The sequence below is a fragment of the Heterodontus francisci genome, chromosome 9 (genome assembly GCF_036365525.1).
Source record: "Heterodontus francisci isolate sHetFra1 chromosome 9, sHetFra1.hap1, whole genome shotgun sequence".
Classification (NCBI taxonomy): Eukaryota; Metazoa; Chordata; class Chondrichthyes; order Heterodontiformes; family Heterodontidae; genus Heterodontus; species Heterodontus francisci.
Window position 1 is genome coordinate 99,403,639 of NC_090379.1, and position 26,897 is coordinate 99,430,535.

General features: G+C 45.3%; 1 protein-coding gene across 1 annotated transcript in view; it reads left to right on the plus strand.

Annotated features, from left to right (window-relative positions):
- The window catches only part of plekhg3 (pleckstrin homology and RhoGEF domain containing G3), a 196,450-nt gene extending 169,936 nt beyond the window's left edge, over positions 1–26,514 (plus strand). Inside the window, exons 13-20 of the mRNA XM_068039586.1 lie at positions 2,515–2,548; positions 3,690–3,791; positions 5,484–5,522; positions 7,152–7,162; positions 10,680–11,015; positions 15,832–15,948; positions 17,727–19,557; positions 21,614–26,514. Of these exons, the coding sequence (XP_067895687.1) occupies positions 2,515–2,548; positions 3,690–3,791; positions 5,484–5,522; positions 7,152–7,162; positions 10,680–11,015; positions 15,832–15,948; positions 17,727–19,557; positions 21,614–22,776 (3,633 nt within the window). The 3' untranslated portion in view covers positions 22,777–26,514. The remainder of the gene's footprint in view (positions 1–2,514; positions 2,549–3,689; positions 3,792–5,483; positions 5,523–7,151; positions 7,163–10,679; positions 11,016–15,831; positions 15,949–17,726; positions 19,558–21,613) is intronic.
- The last annotated feature ends 383 nt before the right edge of the window (positions 26,515–26,897 follow it).

Below are 26,897 nucleotides of genomic sequence, written 5' to 3' on the forward strand. Positions count from 1 at the left end.
ACTAAATCCATTGAGGTGGGGGCGTAAGGAGATGAAACTGAGCCCTTTGCTGAGTACAGATCATTGAGTGTCAGAGAGAGGTAGGTCAGAGGGTATTGTGAATACACGGCAAGGGATGAGATTAGAAAAAGCGATGGAGTCAGAGGGAAGTGAAGGGGAAGAAAGATCTGGAGGGGCGTTGGTACCCATGAGTTGCTGACTCTTGCGTTCCTTAACACTTGAAAGGAAGAGAAAAGGTTTTTTGTCAAACCATCGGATAAGATAAAGGATGAAATGAAACTGAGCAGGACAGCTTTGTGATAGGGTGAGTTGGTGCTGCTGGAGAGAGAGGGCGAGTGTGTACATGTGGTGGCACATGGCACTGAGTGTGGATCTCAGGATGCGGTGAGAGCAGCAGTCCAAGGAACATTGTATATCTCGGAGATACCTGTAATCCTGGGTGGATTCAAAACATGAAGGATGGAACTTCAGTTGGAATCCACGTGGAATAAGTCAGAGCTGGAGACAGTCGCTGAGGAAGGAGATGTGGCTGTGAAAACGAGTTTTGGTAGACACCTTACCAAACACCAGGAGGGAAATGGAAAGCAGTGAAGGTGAACAAGGTAAAAGAGACAAACGGAAATCCCATCGGAGAGAAGAGCAGAAATTCTTCAAGGTAGTCAATCCTGGAAGAGAAGCGGCAGTGAATTAAACGCTAAAATAAAAGCAAAATACGTCGGATGCTGGAAATCTGAAATTAAAACAGAAAGTGCTGGAAATACTCTGCAGGTCTGGCAGCATCTGTAGAAAGAGAAACAAAGTTGACATTTCGGTCAAATAAGACTCTTCTTCCATGTTAAGTCAGATGACCAAAAGCTTGGTCAGAAAGGTAGGTTTTAAGCAGTGTCTTAAAGGAGGAAAGCAAGGCAGAGAGGCTATTCCAGAGTTTAGGGCCTAAGCAACTGAAGGCACGGCCACCAATGGTGGAGCAATTAAAGTCAAGGTTGCACAAGAAACCAGAATTAGAGGAGCAGAGTGATCCCGGAGTTTTGTGGGGCTGGAGGAGATTACATAGATAGGGAGGGGTGAGGCCATGGAGGGACTTGAAAACAGGGTGAGAATTTTAAAACCAAGATGTTGCTTGACTGGGAGCCAATGTAGTCAGCGAGCACAGGGGTGAAAGGGCAACGGGACTTGATGCGAGTTAAGACATGGGCAGCCGGGTTTTGGATGACCTCAAGTTTACGGAGGGTAGAATGTGGGAGATCAGCTATGAGTGCATTGGAATTATCAGGACTCGAGGTACTAAGGCATGAATGAGGGTTTCAGCAGCAGATGAGTTGAAACGGGCGCAGTCGAGCGATGTTACGGAGGTGGAAATAGTGATGGCAGTAATATGAGGTTGGAAGCTCATCTCGGGGTCACATGTGACACCAAGGTTGTGAACAGTCTGGCCTAATCTCAGACTGTTGCCAGGGAGAGGGATGGAATCAGTAGCTAGGGAACAGAGTTTAGAGCAGGTACCAAAAACTATGGCTTCTAACTTTCCAATACTTAATTGGAGGAAATTTCTGCTTATCCAGTACTGGATGTCAGATAAGCAATCTGATAATTTAGCAACAGTGGAGGAGTTGTGAGAGGTGGTGGTGAGGTAGAGTTGAGTGTCATCAGCATACATGTAAAAACTAATGCTGCGCTTTCGGATGATGTCACTGAGGGGCAGCATATAGATGAGAAATAGGAAGAAACCAAGGATAGATCCTTGGAGGACACCAGAGGTAACAGTGCAGGAGTGGGAACAGAAGCCATTGCTGGTGCTTCTCTGACAACGATTAGATAGATAAGATGGAACCAGATGCGAGCAGTCCCACCCAGCTGGACAACATTGGCGAGGCATTGGAGGAGGATGGTGTGGTCAGCCATGTCAAAGATTGCTTACAGGTCAAGAAGGATGAGGAGGGAAAGTTTACCTTTGTCACAGTCACGTAGGATGATGGTCATTACAGGGCAGTACTTAATATCAGATACATACATCATGGTTATTACAGGGCAGTGTTTAATATCATGTTGACCTTTCACCTCTGGGATTTGTATTCAAACCCTACCCAGGCATCTCTGAGATGGATGCTGCTGTGGATAATCAAGCTGCCCTTTCACCTATGAATCACTGGTTCGGTCCCAACCCCCTACAGTCCAATCTAACTTATTCTAATCCAATCCAACTCACACTAATCTAATCTGTTCAAATCCAAACCAACCCAATCCAGACTGTTGGGTTGAAGGGCCTCTGACTATTGGGGTCATGCTGGTACAGTGCTTCAACCACTGAAGCAACAGGATTCTGGCCATATGACCTGGATCCTGTGTTGCCATTTGTCTATGCTTATCTGATATAGTGCATGGTGGAATGAACGGTTGCCCATGATGCCATCTATCCTTGGTATGATGCTGGTAGAATATCATTTGCTCCCTTACCTGTGTACATATTTTTCCCCTTGGTTTGAAGCATCTTGACATTTTATTGTTTCTTTTCAGGCCAAGGAAGCCATCTTGGAAATGGATTCCTACTGTAAGTAATATATTCTCAAGTTAACAAGTTATCTTAATGCTTTAAACGTTTCATTTGGAAATCCTAGGTTTTCTTTGCCCACCTTATCAAAAAAAAAAGCTGGGGAGAGCGAGACTGGAATGGTTTCAATATTCCTGGCCGAAAGTTTGAATATATCCCACGCAGCTGAGTTGAAAGCTCTTCTCTCTACTGAGTGTCAGAATCCTTATAAGAAATGGGGTCTGGAGCACTCACAGTGGGTAGTAGTTTCCGGTATAAAATTGTCCCAAATTAGGCACTTTTCATTTCATTCAGAGCAGCACGAGGATACTTAGTGGGGGGAATCAAAAAGACCAACCTCGTGCAGTAGGAGGTTTTATAGTGGGGTTGGGACTGAGGCTAATTGTTGGGGTGGGGTAGAGTAGAGGGAGATTTTGTTCTGCATCTGACCTGGAAACATGTGACACAGAGATTAAAGAATGCTCCAATGCCCACCAGGGAAGGGCTGCCTGAATGCAAGAAAATCAGGAGAGCTTCCAGGAAGAGCCTGGTCCCTCAGTTGTCTCACCTCTTCTTTAGAAGACAGTCCTCACAGGAGCCATGTGTTACCTGTTTTTAGGGTTCTAAAGGGACTAGATTATGAGTGACTTTATTCAGAACATTAGAACCAAAGGACATGGCCCACACTGGGAGGTGGGTAAATTCAAAACTAATCTGTAGAAACAATATTTCAGTGAGTGGTTAACCTAAGGTATAGATTCCTGAGGTAGATAGTGGAAGGAGTTAGAATCGATTCATTCAAGTGCAAATTAAATTGATTTCTTTCAGAATAAAACATTTTACAGTATACAGTATATGAATAATTTGAGACATGATGTGGTAAGTATCAGACGCTTGGGAGGAAAAGATGAATTTTGACCCATGTCTGGGTCAATGTACATTAATTGATAGAGACTGATCTCTCTGATTAGTTAACGATTCCATTATCATTGTATCAGGTGACTATCAGGATAGCAGAAGGTGAACTAGACGGTCTTTTCTCATCTAACTGTTCCCATGTTCCCAAATATTGATAATTCTGTTTGTTCCTCCTCTTTGTAACTTGGTTATGATCTGATGGTTGATTGGCAATTGATTGCTCTTCCTGCTGTGATTCTTCTAGATCCTTCCAAGTACCGGTACAGCCCAGAGCGATCAAAAAGATCTATGTCCACTCAGCCAATGGAGGAATTCTTGAGCTGCCGCAGGGGCCGCAGGCAGTCTGGTAAGGTCTAGTCTGGGGCCAGACAAGCAAATAACGGTCACAGGAGCCAGGAGGTACACCCATCCTTCTCCCACCTTAACTCAACCCCATTTGACTCACTGGGGATTTGGCGTGAGGAGTATTGCACAGAGCTTACAGACAGAAGGAGGCCAATCAGCTTGTTCAGTCCCATGAAATAACATTTTAAGGCGTTTCACAGACTCCTAGGCTGCCTGGATTCTCTGTGGCCTGGAAGAGTCCTTGTTTCACGTCCATGTCGAATGTGAGAGGTTGCAGGCCCTCTTCCATTATTTGAAGCGGCCGCTCCTCAATTTCTGGCTAAACTTCAGTCCTGATCTTTGATCCCCCACCCCCACCCCCACAGTGTGGAGTGGAGGGGAGAGGGCACATCGGACACCTCCACGTGGGACTGCTTCTGGTCCTGGCCAAGGTGGCATCACAGGTCCAGGCAATGTGCTTTCAGGGGAAGGGGCAGGGTCATTTTGGCCCGACTACCTGCCTCTTTTCCACAGACACATTCGCGTCCAGGTGTCCCTGGAGATGGAGCATGTTTTATCTACTTGAGGACTTCTGCAACCAGTGGGCACCAGATGGGCTGGAATGCTTCATCGATAACCCAAAATAAAATTTTAATTTGATTTCTGAAATTGCATTTTTGTTTCAGTTACAGCTTATGGGTTGTACCTTTTTTTTTAAGAAGGTGACACTTGCTACCTATTAATTGGTGATGTCATCAATCATCGTCAACAACATTAAAGAGCAAGGCCAACTTATCTGACCATGGCTACAACTGAGTGAGGGGTTCCGGCTCCTGTTTGCTATCTGATGATCCCCAGGTTTAAGCCGAGAAGGAACCAAAGGTAGGCAGGAAGCCCTCGTGGATAGTCTAAGACAGGTGGTCCATGCCTTTAGGCTGAGGCAGTTGGAGACAGGTGCTCAGCCTGCCAGTGTCCAGAAAAGTCGGAGCCTCCAAAGGCAACATTTACAATGCTGGCAGAACCCTGCTCTGTCCACAGATGCTGCTAAAAACTCTCCCATCACCTCAGAAGCATTTATGTTACAGCCCAACTGTTAAACTTGGGGTCTGTAACCTAAATAGAATACGTTAACTCCCTTCACCCTGATTTTTTTCACTGCACATGAAGAAAAAATTGCACATTCCTGTCCACAGACTTTAAACAATAATAACAACAACTTGTATTTATATAGCAGCTTTAATATCGTAACATTTCCAAGATGTTTCACAGGAGCGCTAGCAGACAAAATTTGACACCGTGCCACAGGAGGTTTTAGGACAGGTGCACAAATGGTTGGCCGAAGAGTTGGTTTTTAGGGGCGTTATTAAAGGAGGAGAGAGGCAGAGAGGTTTAGGAAGGAAATTCCAGAGCTGAGGGCCTAGACAGCTAAAGGCAGGGCTGCCAGTGATGGGACGATAGAGTGGAAATCCAGAGTTCGAGGAGCGCAGTTCTCAAAGGATGATGGAGCTGGAAATGTTTTTTCTTTTGGAAACCCACTGTGCTGAAAGCACAGCAATCCTGAAATCAACAGCTATTAATGTGGCTCATCAGTGCTCTGAACTGGAGTCTTCACAACAGGTCAGGCGAAAGGAATACAAGGCTCTCTGGCCCCATTAATTTGTATGGCATTAATCTGATGGGCTGCCTTTGTCTTTTCCTTTTCTTTTCCTCACAGAGCCAACGAAACAGATCCTGAAATCTCTGGTGCAGAGCGGTGAGTGAATTTACACCTGAGAAAAATATCCGTTTCTCTACCTTCCATCACTTCTGCTCCCTGTGGTTCTCTTCCAAAGGTGCCGTCTCTTGCAATGGACCAGCTTCATGGGTGCATGCAGTATTTCAGCTAAAGGGCTATTCATCACCTTTAAGTTACCCCCGCCCCAGCTAGTGAATGCCCAACAATGGACGGCTTTCATGGCTGAACCTGTAACCCACACACCACACACACAAGATAGGAACAGGAGGAGACCTTTTAACCCCTTAGATCCTGTTCAACCATTCAATGAGATAATGGCTGATCAGTATCTTAACTCCATCTGCCCGCCTTTGCTTCCGTAACCCTCAATGCACTTGCATAGCAATCAATCTCAATTTTGAAATTTGCAATTGACCCCCAGCCTTAACAGACTTTTGGGGAGGGACTTCCAGATTTCCACTAGCCTTTGTGTGAAGAAGTGCTTCCCGACATCATCCTGAATGGCCGAGCTCTAATTTTAAGATTATGTTCCCCACCAGAGGAAATAGTTTCTCTCTATCTACCCTATCAAATCTTTTAATTATGATATAAAGAGCTATTTTTACATCTAGAAATAAAATATCACTCGAAGGGCACTTGAGATTTACTAACATCTGGAGGGGGGGGGTACAGCACAGAGATCCATGAGATCACCCCTTAAGCTTCTATACGCAAGGAAATACAAGCCTAGTCTATGCAACCTTTACTTATAATTAAGCTCTTTTAGCCTGGGTATCATTCTGGTCATTCTCTGCTGTAGCCCCCTCCAGATGTTAGTAAATCTCAAGACTTCGAGTGATATTTTATTTCTAGATGTAAAAATAGCTCTTTAAAGAAATGAGTGCTGATGCCATGATCGAAAGCAATCTGTAAATAACACTGGTGTCTGACACAGAATAAACTACTTCCTTTCGCATTCCTCTCCTTTCGCTGAAGGTTCTGACCCATTACTGGAGTAGCAGTTTCTTTGGCACCTCTGGTAACTCAACCTACAGCGAGGCCTGCAAATGTCCATGGGCTATTCCACTGTGGGAGGAGCACAGCTGAGCCAATGTGGGCCTCAACTGCATTTATCCATCAAACAGGGATGGCTTGTTGGACTCTAAAGAAAGACTTGCATTTATATAATGCCTTTCACAACCTCAATGCCAAAGTGCTTTACACCCAGTTAAGAACTTTTGAAGTAGAGTCACTGTTGTAATGTAGGAAGTGTGGCAGTCAACTTGCACACACTACTTCATTGGTTGTAAAGCACTTTGGCACAGCCTGAGGTCATGAAAGGCACCATCGAAATGCTGGTCTTTCCTTCTTAGCAACTAATCATTTACAGTCATCTCTTTCTTCCCAAACTTCCCCCTCCACCTTTTTCCATTGCATGGCACATGCCATCAGCTGAGAGGGTGGGCAGTGCTTCCTCCTGCCAGTGCTACTGGAATAAGGCAGTGCTCCCACTCTCCTTGCTGAACAAACCTCACTGCTAGTTTAATAGTGATCACCCATTTTCCCATTGAGCAGATCTCCTGATAGATGATGTCTAACATTCTTTCTCTCTTCCTTCTTTCTTGCACTCCTTCCTTTCGACATGATGGCCGCCCTTGAACTCCGCAGTTTCTCTTAAGGTAAGACCAACAGCTCTCTTTTTATTGAACTGTAATCCTTCTTGTCTTTTTTTTTTACTGAGGCTGTCACCACTGATGGGTAATTTCCACAATAGTTGAAACCTTGCTCTCTCCTCGTCTTCTCATGTAGGACTTACACTCTTTAGCTGGACTGTAGCTCCTTGGCCTCTCTCCAGAATTCAGGCTTGGACTAGGCAGTGCCTGGCAAGCTATTCAACCGTGGGATACATCACAGTCAACTTCCACATGTGCGCAGGCCACCCAACAGTCATTAGGACCAGGGACCGTGGGTTCAGGCCCCCCCTTGCTTCCTAACTTGGACATGCTGAGCCCAGTCGTAGCACTGCCATGAGGGCTCTGGCCATCATCAGCCTAACTTAGTATAGCTTGGGGCTCAACTAGAGCTCACCCGCATCCTGCATAACCTTGCTGAGTTATCAAGGGAAGCCTGGGCCTTCAGTTCTGATCCTGATTGAAGTGTTTGCAGTGAAGGTTACGTGGAGCTTTCTGTAAATATTTTCCCACCCCCCCACCTTACACACTGCACTTTAGTGAGGGAACCAGGCTCTCTCATTCACACACGTTTTAAGCAACAGACCAGAGAGCCTAGAGCTGGCACCTTTTGGCCAGGCAATGAGGCACGCCAATGCCTCACAGTGCCCCCACCCCCATGATCATCAGGTTGGCACTTGTTCCAGAGGCTTCAATGCATTAAGCTCCCATCTGTGACAGAGTTGTTAATTTGATGCTAAATCTGTGCAGATTTGATGTTGCAGGAAAACTAGGTAGCAGACCAAACATTGACCCTCATTTGGGATAATTCAGCTGCTCTTTGAATGTCATGGGTTGATCTTGACTCCCTTGGCCAGGTGTTAACAGGAGTAATGGTCTCAAAATGGAATTGGGATCTTACTCCTTGTCACCACTGGTGTTATGGCCAGCTGCATTTTGAAATGGGCTGCCTGCTAAGTGTGTAAAGTGGCTGCTTGTTTCAGGCTCCTTTTAATATGCGAATCAGGGTCCTGTCACATAAATAGGACTCTGATTGTCATTTTAGATATGAATTGGTCAAAGCCTGAATTGTGCTCACACATTCCAGTCGTCATCCCAGTCCCATAAGCCATGGAACCAAAGAGGCCTGACAAGGGCAAGTGTTGAATTAGTTTTGTAAACTCTGGAAAAGCAGGATTAAATAATGTGGGCCACTGCCTGTCTAGGATCTCCACCCTCCATGATCGGAAAACCCTTGTTTGGTTCACCACAACTCGCATGCTGATTGTAAATGAGCCCGGTGCCTTAAAAATGGCAGAGGCCTCTTTGCAATCAGAACGGGCACCTGACCAGCACTCTCCACTGTATCTAAATAGAGTCAGCGAGAGGCAGGTATTTGACAGCACGTCAAGCTGTTCTTGTCTTTTGCCTCAGGTTCTGTGCAATGTGAGCGAGAGATTGATGATTGGCATTACCCAGTCCATTTTCAAGCATTTAGAAGCCTAATCCCCTGAGCCATTCCACCAAGATTCCAGTTTGGAACAGCTCAGAAATGTCCAGGACCTAGATGTGCTGGGTCCCAACCTCAGTTGAGAATTCTTGTTTGGCTGATGCGGTGGGACTAGGGACAGGAACACTGTAAGTCACTGCTTCTCCAGGCTATGATGGGTCTGGTGTTGGGTTGGAGGCTTATGTCCAATCAGATGAGCAGCACTGACCTCCAGAAGGGCAAATGTTTGGGGGAAGGGAAATCTATGCCCGGTGATGCTGTGCAGCCCATCAGGCCCATGAAAATGAGATGCCTTCTCAGTGACCCTACAAACTCCAGCATTGTTGGTACTAGAGGGCTCCATCTGGCTCAGTCTTGGTGTAAACCCTGTCCATTTCTATAGATGAACCCTCACTCCCTATGAACTAAAATGTAGTTTAGAGTCGTCTGTGCGAGCAGGCTGAAATACAAACCATGAACACCCGATAGGTATTGAAAATGAGCAAATAACATCAGGGCATATATATCAGGCTAAAAATCACAAACAAATTTATTAAGAAATAAGATTAATGTGAGCAACATTAAAACAAGCCAAGATTTCAGCTCGCTTTTAAAAGCTGGTGCAACTCGGACTTTTTCAAAACAAAAACAATCAAAAATCTTTTGCAGTTCGCTGTACTACTTTAAGCGACCATGTCTCCGATTATATGTTTTCATGTGAGGCAGATAACTGCCAGATCCTTTATTAACTCTTGCATCAATGCAGTCACAAAGAAAACTGGTTAACTAGCAAGAGCAAGTCAGGATGCACATCCTGTATTTCAGGTCACTTCTGGCCACAGTATTTTCAATGAAGACAGATTTCAAATACTCCACCGCCCCCCCCCCCCCTCCCCCGCACCCCAGCCGCCTCCACCCTGCCCTTTACCCACCCCGCCCCAGAAACCCTCAAAACTCTGTCTCCAGCCATTCAACCACTGCTCAAGCAAAACAACTGTGAATCTGATATACAAAACAGATATCGCAGCACCAGTCTCTTCAGAGGCCTGGTATAATAGCAAGGGAAATATGAGAAGATTACAGGATAATGATGCTTATTAATTGTTTTTGTCATCCTGTGGGCTGCAATTCTTTTTTCTTTTTATAATTGTGGATGTCGCTGATAAGATAATAGTTTGATACAACTGAACAGCTTGCTGTACCACTTCAGAGGGCAGTTAAGAATCAACCAATTTGGTGTGGGACCGGCAATACATGTAGGCCTGGCTAGGTAAGGATGGCATTTGTTGCCCATCCCTTGTTGCCCTTGAGATGGTGGTCAATAATTATTGAACCAATGAAAATACTTGCATTTATACAGCGCCTCTCACAACCTCAGGACATTACAAAGTGCTTCAGAGCTAATGAAGTACTTTGGAAGTGTTGTGACTGTTGTAATGTAGGAAACGCAGCAGCCAATTTGCACACAGCAAGCTCCCACAAAAGTCGTAATGACCAGATAAGCTGTTTGTGATGATGACTGAGGGTTAAATATTTACCAGGACACCAAGCATCTGGAATGGCACTTGATCCCTCAACCTTGTGTCTCAGAGATGAGGATGTTCCTACCCAATGAGTCACTCCTATCACTTATGACGAGAGAACTTCAATTGCTGATTTTCGACTCTCAGTCTTACATATTTCCTCAAATGGAATTAAAGACATCAGAAAAGAACAGGAACCCAAAGTCAAACTGGTTACACAGCTTTTGATGTTGAGTCCAGGTAATATTCTATCTGGATAGGCTGCTTCCCTGCTTTCAAGTAGCAACTAGTTTAAGGTGGCTACAATCTGGCCCAACTACCGAAAATATTGTGTAGGATGCCTTGTGATCATTCAGTCCTGTTTAATATTATAAGCACACATTATAAGCACAAACTTTGCCATTGATCGATCACCTATTATAGACGTTGTTGAAAGGAGTCAGTGGCTGTAAGTTATATAATGCCTTGGCGCACATTTGCCCCAATGACTAAACCATTTGACCCCTTCAAACAGCATGCTGGCAGCGATGGAGAGCTTCTGGGCAATAAGGACTGCCTGAATTCTATAACTGGTGTCAGTACTCTTGGGTCTAGTACGAGCGAGCCTGAGAGCGAGAGGCATGATGACGAGGACAACCTAGCCCATTGCAAAGACTCCTTGGAGCTCTTGAATGCAAGTGACTCAGAGGAAATGGCGAGAGGTACAGAGTTTATCCAAGAAGGCGTGGAGCCAGAAGAGGAATTAATGATAGAGGGCGACCAGGTAGCCGACTTTGCCAGTTCTCTGCTGGCTGCCATCTCCTGTTGGCACTATAGAGCCAGGGCTTTGCTTTCTGCTAAGTTCTCCATGGTGAGCGCCTCTATTTCTGTCTCTCTTTCTCTGTCCACCCTCCGCATGGAAAGAGCCTTGGCCGCCTGCACTGCTGGTTTGAACCAGCTCGAAGTGGCTGCACCACTAACTTTTTAACACCTGCCATTTGTGCCTGCTGCAGCTATCCCAGCATGCTCTGGGGCTCTGCTTGCTTTGACGGGGAATACATTGGATCATGGAGCAGAATTGCATGCCACTGCCTAAATACCTTGAACAATACTCAACACTAATGACAAGTCAAGATGCCATTAATCCATGAACTGACGATAGAAGTTGATTCAGTTGACTGATTGTGAATATATGTTGTCATTAGGGCCTTTACAGGCCTGGCCATGTGATAGTGCTTCTTTCTGGTTTATTTTGAGAATGGAACTCAATCCAGGTCATTCATAATCAACAGGAAAGGCAAGTCCTTTCCCATCTGGGTATCAATTCATTATTTGGTAGGAGACTGAATGAATCAATCAGAAAAAAATTCCTTTACTCCTCGTTCAAAGCCAGCCCAGCCTCTGATAGTTGGCTCTTCTCTCTGCTGACTGCGGGGTTTTTTGTGAGGTGCACATGGGCAGTTTCCATCCAGTTGTCGGTTGTCTAATAGCTGTTGCAAAATTTTGACTAATTTGGCATACGGTGGCAATAATGTGCCAGCTTAACTCGGAAAGTCCACAAGGGTGGCTATTGTGGCAAACCAAAATGACACCCGGCGTAGTAAAAATCTTCTTCTGAGGGGGTGATGGCACATTGTTGGGACAGTGTAGAGGCAGTTTTTGCTTTGAATATAACTCGCGCTGTACCTGACTGATGAGTGCTTGACTGAGCAGACTGAAGGGAGCTTTACCTGGCATTTAACGTATGCTGTATCGAGGAGTGTTGATGGGACTGTGTAGAGGGAGCTTAATTTTGCATCTAACTTTGAATGCATTAGACCTGAGAATGCTGATGCTTACTCTGGGTACTCAAAGTGCTAAAACTTTCCATTACACAGCAGTAGCATTGATTGCATTAACAAGTACAGCACTTCATCATGCATTATTGTGTTGATTGGCCAATGAGTCTTTCTGAACAAGGCTGGGAGAAGTTGGTTGATAGTGAAAAGCTTTGGATTTCAAGTTATTACTGTCTGGAATGGAACTCCAATGGAGTTACATGATGGTTTGATATAGATGTTGAATATTAAAGTTAATACTTTTTTTGTGCTTATCTGGGTAAGGAATGTTAGTGAAGCAGATTGATTCTGGGAACCATGTGTTGGCATGAAGCACGCTAGGCGGCACAGTGGCGCAACGGTTAGCACTGCAGCCTCACAGCTCCAGCGACCCGGGTTCAATTCTGGGTACTGCCTGTGCAGAGTTTGCAAGTTCTCCCTGTGACTGCGTGGGTTTCTGCCGGGTGCTCCGGTTTCCTCCCACAGCCAAAGACTTGTAGGTTGATAGGTAAATTGGCCATTGTAAATTGCCCCTAGTATAGGTAGGTGGTAGGGGAAAGGTGGGGATGTGGTAGGAATATGGGATTAATGTAGGATTAGTATAAATGGATGGTTGATGGTCGGCACAGACTCGGTGGGCCGAAGGGCCTGTTTCAGTGCTGTATCTCTAAATAAATGTTTTTTTTCAATAAATAAATAAATAATCCAGTTGGACTAAAAGGAATAGCTCCCTCCCCATATCTCAACAAAGAGCTGCACCCACCCCTGCAAATCTCAGTGTGTCCTCTTCACCTCAGGGTGACTTATTCCCATTTCAGACTCCGGCTTGTGGTTCGAGATTTTCAATTTGGTGCCAAATTGGGGATGGTGGTGTGCTATGGCCCACACCAGGTAGGATGGAGACTGCCCAGACTCATTTGGTGTAGGTCAGAGGCTGTTGTTCCATCCGTGTGGACTGGACACAAAGCCAGGCTCCAGAGGTGCAAGGCCAGTATTTAACTGACTGAGCCACCCCGTCTCAGTAGTAAAACCGATTAAGAAATATATAGAAGTCACAACAGAGAAACAGGCCATTTGGCCCAATCAGTCATGTTAATAGTCCTAATCATGTTTCCCCACCCTGTATCCATATCCTTCCATATCATTTCATCCACCTATCCAATCAAAGCTTGAATGTTGACATAGTTTCTGCCTCAATCACTAACCCTGGAAGTGAATTCCACTGCCTTACAACTCTATGTGAAAAAGCTCATTTAATCCTGTATCTATGACCCCTCAACTACTGGAAACAGTCTGCTTCTATTCACCATGTCCCATTCTTTCATACTTTTAATTCTTCTATCATATCTCCCATAACCTGAATTGTTCTAATGAAAAAAGCCCCAGTTTTTCAAGTCTGTCTTCCTATTTGTATTTCCTCATACCACCAGGCAGCATCCTAGTTCATCCGCATTGTACCCTCTCTAAAGACTCAATTTTCTTTCTATAGTGTGGGGCCCAATACTGCACGCAGTACTCTAGCTGAGATCTTGTTAGGTTTTACATAGGCTCATGTTGCCTTGTGACTAAAACCTAGAATTCCATTAGCTTTTTTTTTTACAGCTTTATCAACCTGAGGCACTACCTTTAATGTCCTGTCAACCTGTACCCACAATCCCTGTCTTCAGCCAGAACACAAAGCCTACTTCCATTTAAAGTAGAATTACTGCTGCTATTGTGATGATGAAATGTACCACCTCACAGTTATTGCCATTGAATTCCATCTGCCACCTTTTAGCACATTCCCCCATCTTAAAAAAATATCCCACTGTAGCCTCCTTTGGTCTTCTAAGGAATTAACTGAACCTCCTATTTTAGAATCATCTGCAAATTTCAATCCTGCTTCCTATTACACCTCTATCCTAATCATTGATCTACCCAGTGAACAAAACCCCCTGGGACATCATTACCAATTTTCAACCACTCTGGAAGAACTATCCTCTACTTTCTATTCTCTTTCTTTTAACCCATTTTTAACCCAGTTGCTATCCTGCTCCTCATTCCATACCTCTTTTTTCAAAAATATACTTTATTCCTAAAAATCTGTTTTAAAAAAAGTTACAAAACGGTGCAAAACAGCACCAAGTTGACATTTCAGAAAGTGCAAAGGAAATCAGTTTTCGTCAATCCAGGAGTGAGTTGCTTCATAACCCTTCCATTCCATTTTACATGCCATGTACATTTTACAGCAAACCCATATTTGGTGTATACAGCCTGAGGGGTTTCCCATGGGTCCAGCCCTCGGTTCACTATGGTGGGAGACCGTACACAGTGGTCTTTCCCCATTGAGCCTTTGTGGCGGCTGTCCCCATTGAGCCTTTGTGGCGGCTGTCCCAAGCTTTAGTGCGTCCCTGGACCTTGGAATATGCCAGTCTGCAACACTCGGTCGTGGACAACTCTTTGCGAAGGAAGACCAGCAAGTTTCGGGCAGACCAAAGAGCGTCTTTCATCAAATTGATGGTCCTCCAGCAGCAGTTGATGATTATCTCGATGTGCGTCCCTGGGAACAGCCCAAAGAACACAGACTCCTGTGTTACTGAGCTGCTTGGGATGAACCTCGACAAAAAACACTATCTCTTTCCACATCTGCATTGCAAAGGCACATTCCAGAAGGAGGTGGGCAACAGTCTCTTCCCCACCACAGCCACCTTGGGGGCAGCTTGCAGAGGTGGTGAGATTCCGGGCGTGCAGGAAGGATCTGACGGGGTGGGCCCTTCTTACCAGCCAAACTACGTCTTGGTGCTTGTTTGAAAGTTTTGGTGATGAGGCATTCTGCAAATGACTTTGGCAGTCTGCTCGGGGAACCATCCGACAGGATCCACCATCTCCTTTTCCCATAGAGCCTTGAGGACATTCCGTGCAGCCCACTGCCTGATGGATTGGTGATCAAAGGTGTTTTTCTGCACAAACTTTTCCACAAAGGATACGTGGTACAGCACGGTCCAACTGGATGGAGCGTTCCGCGGCCCCACTCTAATGATCTCCTATTTGGAATGTGCTTATTCTGTACCTTTGCCACCTCTCTTTAAATACCTCCCACTCTTGCATTACAGTTCTGTAGGCCAATTTCTCCTTTCACCTCCAACTTATGCTTCACTTTTCTTGGTGTTCTTTTTAGTACTGACCTTTTCCTTTCTCTTTAGATCATAAACCTTGTCACTTTGGTTAGTTAGTTGGGTTTCAGTAGTTTGTTTTACTATTGGCTAGTTGATTTAGCACCTTCTTCCCGTCTGCACTGAATCCCACTCTCACCAAAGCCTAGTTTTCTACATCTTTAGTCACTTTGTTACCCCTTCAACCGGTGATGGTGAGCTGTTTAAGTAGTTAAGGACATATGAATTTGATGGTCAGTAAAAGACTCCAGGACCAATAAGGGAAAGAAAATTCCTCCCTGACCCCCCTCAGATGATTGAAAGTAGCCCAGGAGATCACATGATCCTAGTGTTATCTATAAAGACACTTACCTTTATATGATGCAAGCCCTACCCCAGTCAAGTTACTTGTAATCCTGCTGGAATCTTATTCAATCAGTATTTGCATGTTTGAAGGTGCTAACCCAGTGCTGTTAATCTCTAACCTGCTTTTAACAGGACATCTAATTATTGGATTTAGCTCATCAGCATCAATTGGGGACATAACCAGCATTATAGGAAGGGGCTCAGAGCCAAGACTCTTTAGAGAAGCTGCTCAGCTAGTGTTTACAATTCTGAGAGGGGTTGTGGGTGGATGGAGGGTAGTGAAGGGCATTTACAACTGTGGACTCTTTCTGCCTTGGGTCATTGACCACAAATCAGCGCCTCTTGCTCATCTCTCCATATGTCTCTCCACTAGACTGAAGATCCTGTAGAGCTACAGGAAGCCAAAGGATTCAAGCGGCAGAACAGCCAGCCGTCTGGAAATGCAGAGAAGCGCAGAGGTTGGGACATTGCCACCACTGTCTCTGAAGAGGTACGTATGTTAAAGTGGAGCAAAAATCACCCACTCTTCTCCTTAAAAAGAAAGAACTCATGATAATTGCATAGCAATTGGGTGCCAACTGTATTCAGGTGGTGAGTATTAATTGCGGATGAGCCTGTGCTCATATATATAGCAGCAGACTGAAGGAGGGATTGTTGGATGGAGGTGCATGATATGTAATGTGTGTCTCTGTAAATAAAAGCTTGTAAGTGTATAAAGACTAGGCTTCAGTTTCATCCTTCACTGCTTGGCTGTCTGAGTTCTAACACCTAGCATTATAAAGCACCTTTTGCAACCTCAGCGTGCTGATCTCTTTTGGGGCGAGGAAAGTCAGCCACAGTGGCTATTTTGTCACCTGTGCAGGAGTGTCTTTGGAGACCAGGTGATGCTACTCCCAGGGCCTCAATTGGCCTGGGGTGGGAAGGTCATCCTCAGCCTTCCCAGCCCCTGACAAAATGGCATGGGGCCAGGACAACGTCGGGAACGACACCCCTTGCCATTCTGTTTGTCCCTCTGCCACTGTGCCCGTCTCCAAGGGCAGCATAAAATCCTACCCCATGCCTCCTGAAAGTGCGAGCTCTTGAGAAAAGAGAGCTAACAGTCCAGGTATGTGAAGTTAGAGAGAATGAGAAAAGTGAGAAGAGAGGTGGATTGGGATCTGTTAGAGGAGAAGTGTTTGGTGATCTGTTAGAAGAGAGGTAGATTTGCGACCAATGAGAGGTGGAGGTGGAATGGGACCTTCGAGGAGAGGTAGTTTGGGACCTGTGGGAGGAGAGCAATGTTCGCTCTAAGATGTGTGTTTGCGCAGTCGTGTAGAGGTCTAGAATGTACTGCGCATTGAAATAATCAGGCTGCTCACAGCTTCGTGGAAGTTCAGTGACTTTTCAAAATAAGCTGCCCATGGATGAAAAAATAGTGCTCAGAGGAGTTTGTCCGACTTCTCTTCTGAAGGCGTCTAGCAATACCAGCGGAGGCCACCACTCCAGGTGGCACTGCCTGTACCAGAGCTTCTGCCTTCTAATTGGCCCCAGCTCTGGAGGAGGGAGCTCGTCCCTTAAAGGGATAGCATCCCCGATGGCAGGCAGTTAATTGGTCCCCATCGCCGGAATACAATCCGGCCCTAGATGTAAGTCAGAAGCAGCAGGGAGGTTGCACATGGCTTTGAAGTTGAGGGTTAGATCATAAACAACCTTAAAAATCTATTGATCTCACCAAATAGTGAAATGAAACTCACGTAATCTGGTCTCTCATCCATTATCCATTAACCTAGACAGCTCCGATTAACCTGCGATTTCCAGGCTGGTATGTGTGGCTCAGTCAATGCTAAACGTAGGTGTTCATTGTCCATGCTCCATATCTATGATCAGTAACCCAATCTGCATCACAAACCTACCTGTCAGAAAGCATTAGATGATCATTGAGACTAAATCCATTGATCACCTTCATCCCAGACTGTATATGTTTATCTGGCCATGATGGGCCGTGACCTTTAGTTGCTGTGTGGGCCTGCACAGACTCCTAAAGGCAAATATGAATGGTCCCATCCAGAGCCAAAGGGAGTGTGGGGGTAGAAGGATCAGCACAACAGTCTTGTAGCTCCATCTCCAAGCCACAGTCCACTTTGAGCACTGCACCATGAACAAGGGTTGGGTGAATCTACTTACATTTACCAGTATCACTCAGTATCTCCAGAGGGGGAAAGTGTTCCCTGTTATTTATATAAACGTCTGTTGCACTAATCACCTTTTCCATCTTGTTGTAATCCTCAGGTTGTTCCTAATGTAAAACCAATATCCGTTCAACAAATGGTCACTGAAGCCTGCCAGTCTGCCCTTGAGGAGATCCAGTCCGACTCCGAGACTGCACGCAGCCCAGAAGAACCAAAGGGAGCAGATGAAGCCCCAAAGGGCGTTGATGTTGAAGGGAGTGATTCTGGGCAGGGGGCCGTGGAGTCTGCCATGGAGTGCTCGTTCAACGAGGCAGGCGAGGAACCGAAACACTTCAGCAGCGAAGAGTCAACAGACGAGGAAGAGCAAGAACGAGATTCCCGCAGCATTCTTCCACCATCAGTGCTGGGGCAAGCCAGCCTTATTGCAGGTCGCTTCATGAACAGCCGATCAAGGCGCAATAGTTTGGCAGCAGATGATGGCAGGTCCTGCAGCTGCCCAACATCAAAGTCAACAAGCAGACAAAGTAGCCTTGAAAATGGCGACAAATTGTTGCAGAACAGTGGCACGTTTGATGCAAACAATGGCTGCCAAGTGAGTGTTTCTCAAGCCAATAGTAGCCAGGAAAGGCAATTTGATGAGTCTAACCTCAGCAGCCTGGAGGACATGTCGTCAGAGCTCGATAGAAATATTCCTAGGAGAAGGGACTCAACGCTGTCTAGGCAGGACCGGCTGCTCATTGAGAAGATTAAGAGTTACTATGATCATGCAGAGCATGAAGATGCCAACTTCAGCATCAGAAGGCGAGAAAGCCTGTCCTACATCCCAGCAGGCTTGGTCAAGAGCTCTATCTCTAAGTTAAATAATCAAAACAAGGAAGAGGATTTGCGAGAGGCCACATTGAGGAGACGGTTGGCTGCTTCCAATACTGCTGTTGCCCATGATAATGGGCCACCATCTTGCGCTTTGCTTGACCTTCCAGATCCCACTACCCAAAGAGGATCTTGCTCCTCTTCTCCAGAATCAGGTCAGATTTCAGAACCTCAACAGCCAATGTCTAATAATCCTGTGGAAGAAAGTCCACCTTTGGACTTTTCAAGGGACGCCTGCCCCGTTTCCCAAGACACTATTACAGAGAATGAATTCCGATCATCTGCAGACATGATTAAAATCTGGCAGGTGATGGAAAACATGTCTGACGTTACAGCAGAGTCTCCAAAAAGGACGGAACAGAAACATGATACAACACTAAGGTCCGAGGTCTTTGAATACAACTCTGAGGTACTGAAGAAAAGGGAGGTTGAGAACCCTGAACACAGCCAAATAAAACATCTCAGCAACGGCAGAATCATTTTTGGGATGGACTTCAATGAACCATTGGTTATTGTGGAAGACAGCGATCTAAGTGCCATAACAGAAGAATCACCCATTTCTTCTCCAGTGAGGTTCGCTCGTGAAAGTAGGCTGCAAGTAAGACCAAACAGTATATCGGAAAGCGACAACTGTAAGCATGCTGAAGAACTGTTATTTGTCCACAAATCCGCTCCATTGTCTCAAAGACCTTTGTGCAACCAACTGCCAAACTGCTCAGAAACAGAGAACAAAATCATATCATCACCACCACCACACACCAGTTCCAATCTAACTCGGAAGAGGCACGACCATCCAGCTCGAAGCATAAGACCACATGTAGCCCAGGCAGGATCGAGGGCCCAGAGTGAAGAGTTGCTGAGAGAGGTGACGGAGAAGATGAAGACTAAGGTCTATCAGCTGGCCAGGATATACAGTCAGCGAATTAAGAACAACAAGCCAGTGGTTAAAAAGAGAGGGCAGCACTTAGAGGAGGAACTGATGGACAATGAAGAGGAACGGGGAAGTGAAATGGTCAAATTGCCAACACTTCAGGAAGACAAAAAGGAAATGGATGTTAATGGTGGGTGCACCTTTATCTTTTTACATTCTTACTATCTTCCTATTTGCTGGTTTTACTAATAATTTAACAACGATAATAGGATCTCTATATTAAACAACAACAACTTGCATTTATATAGTGCCTTTAACATAGTAAAATGTCGCATGGCACTTCACAGAAGCACTTTGAGACAAAATTTGATACCAAGCCATGTAAGGAGATATTAAGCCAGGTGACTAAAAGCTTGGTCAAAGAGGTAGGTTTTAAGGTCAAAGGAGAGGTAATGATGTGAATATTGCACAGCTTAGAGCCTAGGCGTCTGAAGACATGACGGCTAATGTGGAGTGATGTAAATTGGAGGAGTGCAAGAGGCCAGAATTGGAGGAGTGCAGAGATCTTGGATGGTGTAGGGCTGGAGGAAGTTAGAGATGGGGAGCTGTGAGCCCGTGGAGGGATCTAAACTCAAGGATGAGAACTGTAAAACCAAGGTCTTGCTGAAACAGGAGCCAATGTGGGCCAATGAACACAGGATGAGCCACACTTGGGATGAGTTAGGATTTGGGCAGTAGAGCTATGGCTGAGTTCAAGTTTAGAGAGGGTGCAAGATGGGAGACTGTCAAGGAGAGCTTTAGAAAATTCAAGATAAATACGCTCACTATAATGAGTTTTCTTTCCCAGCAAGTGTTGTACAATGTATTGTCTACAGCTTGGGAGCTAATGTCCACAGTTGAACATGGAATGAAGCAGTCACCTCCTGAATCTCCATAAACTCCTTTATCCCTACAATCTCTCAGATCTCTGCTGTCTTCCAGTTCTGGCCTCTTACGGCTGTGCCTTCATCGCTTAGGCCCTAAGCTCTGGAATTCCCTCCCTAAATCATTCTGCCTCACCACCGCTCTCTCCTCCTTGACAGTCCTTAAAACCTACCTCTTTGACCAAGCTTTTAGTTACCTGTCTTAGTATCTCCTTATGTGGCTCAGTGTCAACATTTTGTTTGTCCCATTGTATCTGATTCAAGTATCTCATGATCGGGGAGAGGGGAGAAGTGGTGTTATTCCATGAAATAATTGGAAGACAAAAGCCCTGAGCTCAATAAATGAGGTGCAGTGGTCTGCTTCACTGAATTGCCATTTGGTTTTAATGTGTCAAGAGTATTGTGCCCTTAGTGACTAAGGTCACAATTCTTCCATCAGTTTAGGGATGCCTATGTTGGCTGTTGTATGGACATTCCACTTAATCCCACCCCATTCAAGTACATGCCGTACCGTACCAAGCTGCTAAGAATGAGTCATTTGTAGTAGAATAGTTTTGTCCTCATTTACGAATATGCAAAAGTGACAGACAGGAAAACACCAACTGGTTCATCAATCCTGCCTGAACTATCATGACCAGACATTTCCTACCCTGCTCAACTCCCCTCTGCTTCTTTTGCCAATTATCTTAAATCTGCCTTATGGTTATTAACCTTCCTGCCAGTAGAAACAGTTTCTCCTTATTTAATCTATCAAAACACTTCATATTCTTGAACAGCTCTATTAAATCTCCCCTTAACCTTCTCTGCGCTAAGGACAATCACAGCTTCTTTAGTCTCTCCACATAATTGAAATTCCTCATCACTGGCACCTTATCAGTAAATCTCCTCTGTACCTTCCCCAAGGCCTTGAACATTGATTAGAGGGAGATACAGCACTGAAACAGGCCCTTCGGCCCACAGAGTCTGTGCCAACCAACAACCACCCATTTATACTAATCCTACACTAATCCCGTATTCCCTACCACATCCCCACCACCTACCTACACTAGGGGCAATTTACAATGGCCAATTTACCTATCAACCTGCAAGTCTTTGGCTGTGGGAGGAAACCGGAGCACCCGGCGAAAACCCATGCGGTCACAGGGAGAACTTGCAAACTCCACAGAAGCAGTACCCAGAATTGAACCTGGGTCGCTGGAGCTGTGAGGCTGCGGTGCTAACCACTAAGCCACTGTGCTGCCCAAAGGTTTAAATATCAGTGTTTGCAGTCATGAGTGACAAGAATTGTTCCTTTTTAATTATTTGTTATTCCTTATCCTCCAGCAGATAAGCCAAAGATGACATTGTCTTTGCCTCTCTACGAGCATGTAATTATTCAAGAACAGGTGCCTTTGGCACCATTGATGGAGGAAACCAACACTCTGTCTCCAAGCAAGGATTTGCAAGTACTCCTTCCGTCTTCCACCAGGATCCCTTCCCCTAGATGTTCGGCCATCAGCCCGAATTTAGTGTCTCCGGTGAGGTTTCATTCCAGGAGCCCCCTGAGCCCTACTGAAATAGAAACCTTTCTGTGGCCCGATGTTCGGGAGCTCCGCTCCAAGTACGCCTCTGTGCGTGGCCAGGTTGCAAAAGATTCTACGCAGAGGGCAGCTGGAGCAAATCTCTTGAGGACAGCTGAAGGTGGCCACTCAAAACTGGGCCGATTTGCCAAGAGCATGTCCATGCCGAATGGGATGATGGAAGGCAGACTGTCCCATTCCAGTTCTCCGGAACAAGAGGACAAGTATAAACCTGGCTACAGCCCTTCCAGTGCAAAGATTCAGGTGTCTAAAGCAGCTTACGGTACTGGGGCTAGGAAACAGTTGCATTCCGACTCTTCCATCCAGTATCTTCTGCAGGCGACTCCTGAGAGTTCCTTCGGAAACCATGTGACGTACTCAAGGACTACTTCATCGGATTGTCGATGCACTGAACAAAGTTCCAGATCGGACTGCAAGCACTGCCACTTTACTAAAGATGCTGAAGCTTCTCACTATGTTACTTCAGAGTTCACCTTGCAAGATGATCGGAAAGTCATCATCATGGAGAAATTGCCATGTGACGGGGATGGTTTGAGAAGTCAGAGGAACGATCAGACCGCCAAAGACAGCAACAGTGGCGGTGAGGGCTACGTCCAGATCAGGTCTCCAACGTCTCACGAGAAGATCTCCATTCGGGCGGTCATCGAAAGGTGCAGGGCCTACCAAGAGTCGGAGGAGTACAAGTCAAGGCAAGATAGTGAGGGCAAGAGCAGGAGGCCAGGAACTGAAAACCCAATGGCCAAGCTGCACAGTTCCAAAGAAGCTGAGAAGGTGGTCTCCTCAACCAAGCAGCAGTCGGAACCAAGGAAGGAGATGAGCCAGCTCAGCAGAAGGACAGACTTGGGCCAACAAGGGCTGGTGAAGAATCTGAGAGACAAGTTTCAAAGCCTGAGTTCGGCCAGGTAAAGCTTTAAGCTGGCTTCGTTCTCAGATGCCTATTACATATCAAACCACTGTACTTGCTCACATGGGTGTAAAATATTGTTCGAGATGTGGTATTTTTTTGGACAAGAGGCCTAGAATATTAACCAGACCTTTGCTGAAATGTCTAGAAACTGAAACTAGTAAATGGTGTTGCGATGCTTAGCCAGTTTATTTATCAATCCTCAATAAATTTATAATTGAACAGATCTTCATTTTGTGCACACTCATGTTAATTTATAAGTTAAATGCTCTCCTTAAATTGCTATGGTCACTGCCCTGGCAATTCCAGTCCACACTAGGTGGCCATCTATTCAAATTTACGTAAGTCAGTGTTGCCTCCATTGATGTTGGATACTCCGACTACATACCAGCTTCTTCCCTTCCAGGAAGGGGTTTCCGTTTGCCCACTTCTCCTTGTTTACAGGAATTATGTTTCCAAATCCCTCCATGACCTCATCTTCCATACCTCTGTAACTTCCTCCAACCTACAAGCCTCTGAGATCTCTGCATTCCTCCACTTCTGTACTCTTGCACATCTCCAATTTTAATTGTTGCACTATTGGCAACCATGCCTTCAGCTGCCTGGGCCCTAAGCTCTGGAAAATCCTCCATAAACTTCTTTGCCTCTCTCCTCCTCCCTTAAAACCTACCTCTTTAACCAAGCTTTTGGTCACCTGTCCTAATATCTGTTTATGTCGCTCAGTGTTTGTTTGATAACTGTTCTGTGAAGAACCTTGGGAAGTTTTACTACGTTAAAGGTGCTATATAAATGAAAGTTGTTGTTGATTTGTAGTTTTCAGTCCCATGGGAACTCCTTGATTATGGCTGCTGGAGTAGCTCCATCTGTTATTGTGCACCATACGAAACGTCCAGGTTCAATGCCTCAGTCTGTGTTGGGTTAGCCGATCTCCACTGAGGTCGCAAGTATGCATGTTACAGTTGGTTGCAGTGTGCCCCAAGCTTTTGAGGGCGCAAATGAGCCCGGGTTCCTGCCCCTGATCACTAATCCAGCAACCCAGATTAGAAAGTGAATGAGGGTCATAAGCTGAAGACGGGGGTTGGGTCCTATTGTGCTGCCCCCACTGTCAAATAGCCACCTATCACTAGGTTAATGCATACATTTGGGCAAGGATTCCAAGCATATCTTTTCCATGTTCCAGATGTAGCCTTAAGGAAGAGGAGAGAAAGCCGGGTGGATGGTGGGGGGAGGAAATATCTCATTAGGCTTTTGCTATTGTTGAGAATTAAGAAATGTTGATCCAGGCAACTTAACAAAGATGGGGGAAGAAAGAAAAAAAAACGTGCATTTACATTGTGCCTTTGACAACCTCAGAACATCCCAGCCAGTGAAGCTTTTTTTTTGAATTGTAGTCACTTGTAATGTAGGATACGTAGCAGCCAATTTGTGCAGAGCAAGATCCCACGAACAGCAATGTGATAATGATCAGATAATCTTGATGTTGATTGAGGGATAGATATTAGCTGGGACACCAGGGAGAACTCAACTGTTCTTCTTTGAGTAATGCCATTGGATCTTTTATGTCCACAGAGGGCATATAGGGCTTCAGTTTAACATTTCACCTGAAGGACGGCATCTCCGACAGTGCAGCAGACCCTCGGCATGGCACTGGGAGCATCAGCTTAGATTATGTACTCTAGTCACTGGAGTGGGGCTTGAATTTCTGACTTGGGAGACGAGAGTGCTACCCACTGAGCCACAGCTGACACCTACAAAGGTTTGGAAGCACCAGGACTTTTCAATCAGGTTGAAAATCTGATATGACCATGACTCGGGACAAGATAGTCGCGTGTTGAGACTCGGGTTAACATCAGAGGTTAGTGTCACCAACTGTGAACAGTATGAGACTACCAGCTTCAGTCTTGCTGCCAAAACTGTGCATTGGTCTCCATCTGGCACATGTTGCCCCATAGAATCTCTGCAAGAGGTTCAGATATTTGGTTGTCACTCGACTCTCCCGTGCAGCGACCTCTCAAAAAGACTGTTGGAGCTAAGAGCCATTTTGTGTTGAGGTCTGGTGTTCACTGGGTGCCTTGCCATAACCACTTAATTTATGAAAAATGTAAAACATCCTTACACTGCCTGTGATATCTCCATAATGGTCACAATATCTACTGAAATGAATTGTGTTTTGATAGATATCATATCAATCTGTACTTAACTTTTTAATCACTTTGAACAGTCACTTGTAAATAAGCAAAAAAACTGTGACTGCAAATTAATTGGTTGCATTTGTTGAATTTGAAGGGGGTGGGGTATAGTTTAGTCAGTAAATTAGTTGCCTTTTGAAGTCCCTTTATGGTTGGGGAGGTGAAGTGAACCCTACAACCTCATCTCCCCATCACTTCCAACCATGATTTTGAAAGGCTTGGGTTTCATACCTCTCTCAGAAGAGACGGAGGTGTGGAGATAGCAGAACAGTGTGTGACTTTGTGCCGTCAACTGGATGGGGTTGGTTATGAAGCTCTTTTCTTACCCTTCTTGTCGCATGTATGCTTATACCGTTGTCTGAACTGAATTGACGTATTGTAAGAAAGTTCTCAGGATATCCCTGTGTATTACAGCCAATGAAATGTAGTCATTATTGTAATTTAGGGAACACCAAAGCTGATTTGCGCAAAGCAAGATCTCTCAAACAGCAATGAGATAATAACCAGATAATTACTTTATTTAGTGTTGTTGGTTGAGGAATAAATATTGGCCAGGACAATGGGGAAAAACTCCCCCTGCTCTTCTTTGAAATAGTGCCATGGGAATTATTGCATCCACCTGAGAGGGATGGCGTTTAACATCTCATCCAAAAGACAGCAGCTCCAACAGTGCAGCACTCCCTCAGTGCTACACAGGAGCGGCAGCCTAGATTTTGTGTTCCAGTCTCTGGAGTGGGATTTGAAACCATGACCTTCTGACTCAGAAGATACAAACTGAGCTGTGGCTGACACCATTATGGAAGCAAGATATTCATTGATGGATCAAAAGTTGACTCCTGCAGCATCCCCACTTGCTCAATTGGTGCAAACATTGTGCAACTGAGAGTAGAAGGGTTTGATTCAACCTGTACTGAGTTAGCCAATCTCATTTGGAAGGCAGTATAGATGCTACAATCGTCCTTGAGGTCACTGGAGTGGGGGAGGGCAAAAGTCATGTGGGGTTGTCACTCCTAATGCCAGTGCCAATGACTTGGAAAAATGCGAGCATGTGGACATTGGGTGCGGACAGCATTGTTTGGGCTGTGATGCCCCCCATGTTCAAATATCCACTGTGTGGGCTCACCCATTAGGAATGGAAACATGAGTGAGATTATAGGGCAACTGATGTCTAGCAGAAATCAGTGCTCACAGGAGAGGAAATGGGAGACATATTGAGCTAGAAAATAAACCTTCTCAGTTGGGTGGAAGGAAGACACATTGTGGCCCAGACTGACTTTCCTTTTTGTATCAGTAGTGTTATCTCAAACTCCTTTATAGCTGGGAAAGCCCTGTTAATGTCAGGTAGTGGCCAATTTGAATCTCTTGGGCCTGCCCCTCAATTGGGAGCTGGCCACCTTCAGGGCAAAGTGACTGCCCATCTTGGGTTGCCAAGATTGAACAGAAATATAAGGACAATTGTAGCACAGAGTTCCTGCTATTAGAATCATTCAATTGGATAATTGGGGTAGGAAGGCAGGGTACTGATAGGTGACCAATGGCAGGAGTTTGGGGAGGGGGTGATTGGAGGTGGGGAGGGGAGGGGAGGGCGGTCATCATGTAATGAAAGCTCCAGGAATACACTCAGCCAAAGTTGGCAATCCTATATTGGATAACAGACAACTGGGAATGAGTTGCAAGTTAGTAATTCAGCCAAGTAGTGTAGATGAGGCTTGTATGGTTTAGGAATATCAATAGGACAACAGTGAATTACTGCCTTATTGCTCCTTCTCAAGCATTTCACGTCCTTTACAATATAGAATATGCTGTTTTTATTTATTTCATAAACATTTTTGGGATAACAGTGATGAACACAGTGGGGTACAGGTGAAAGGGTAATATGCATAAGCATGTTATGTGACTTCCACTTGTATTGTTTTTCCAACAGAATATGGGTT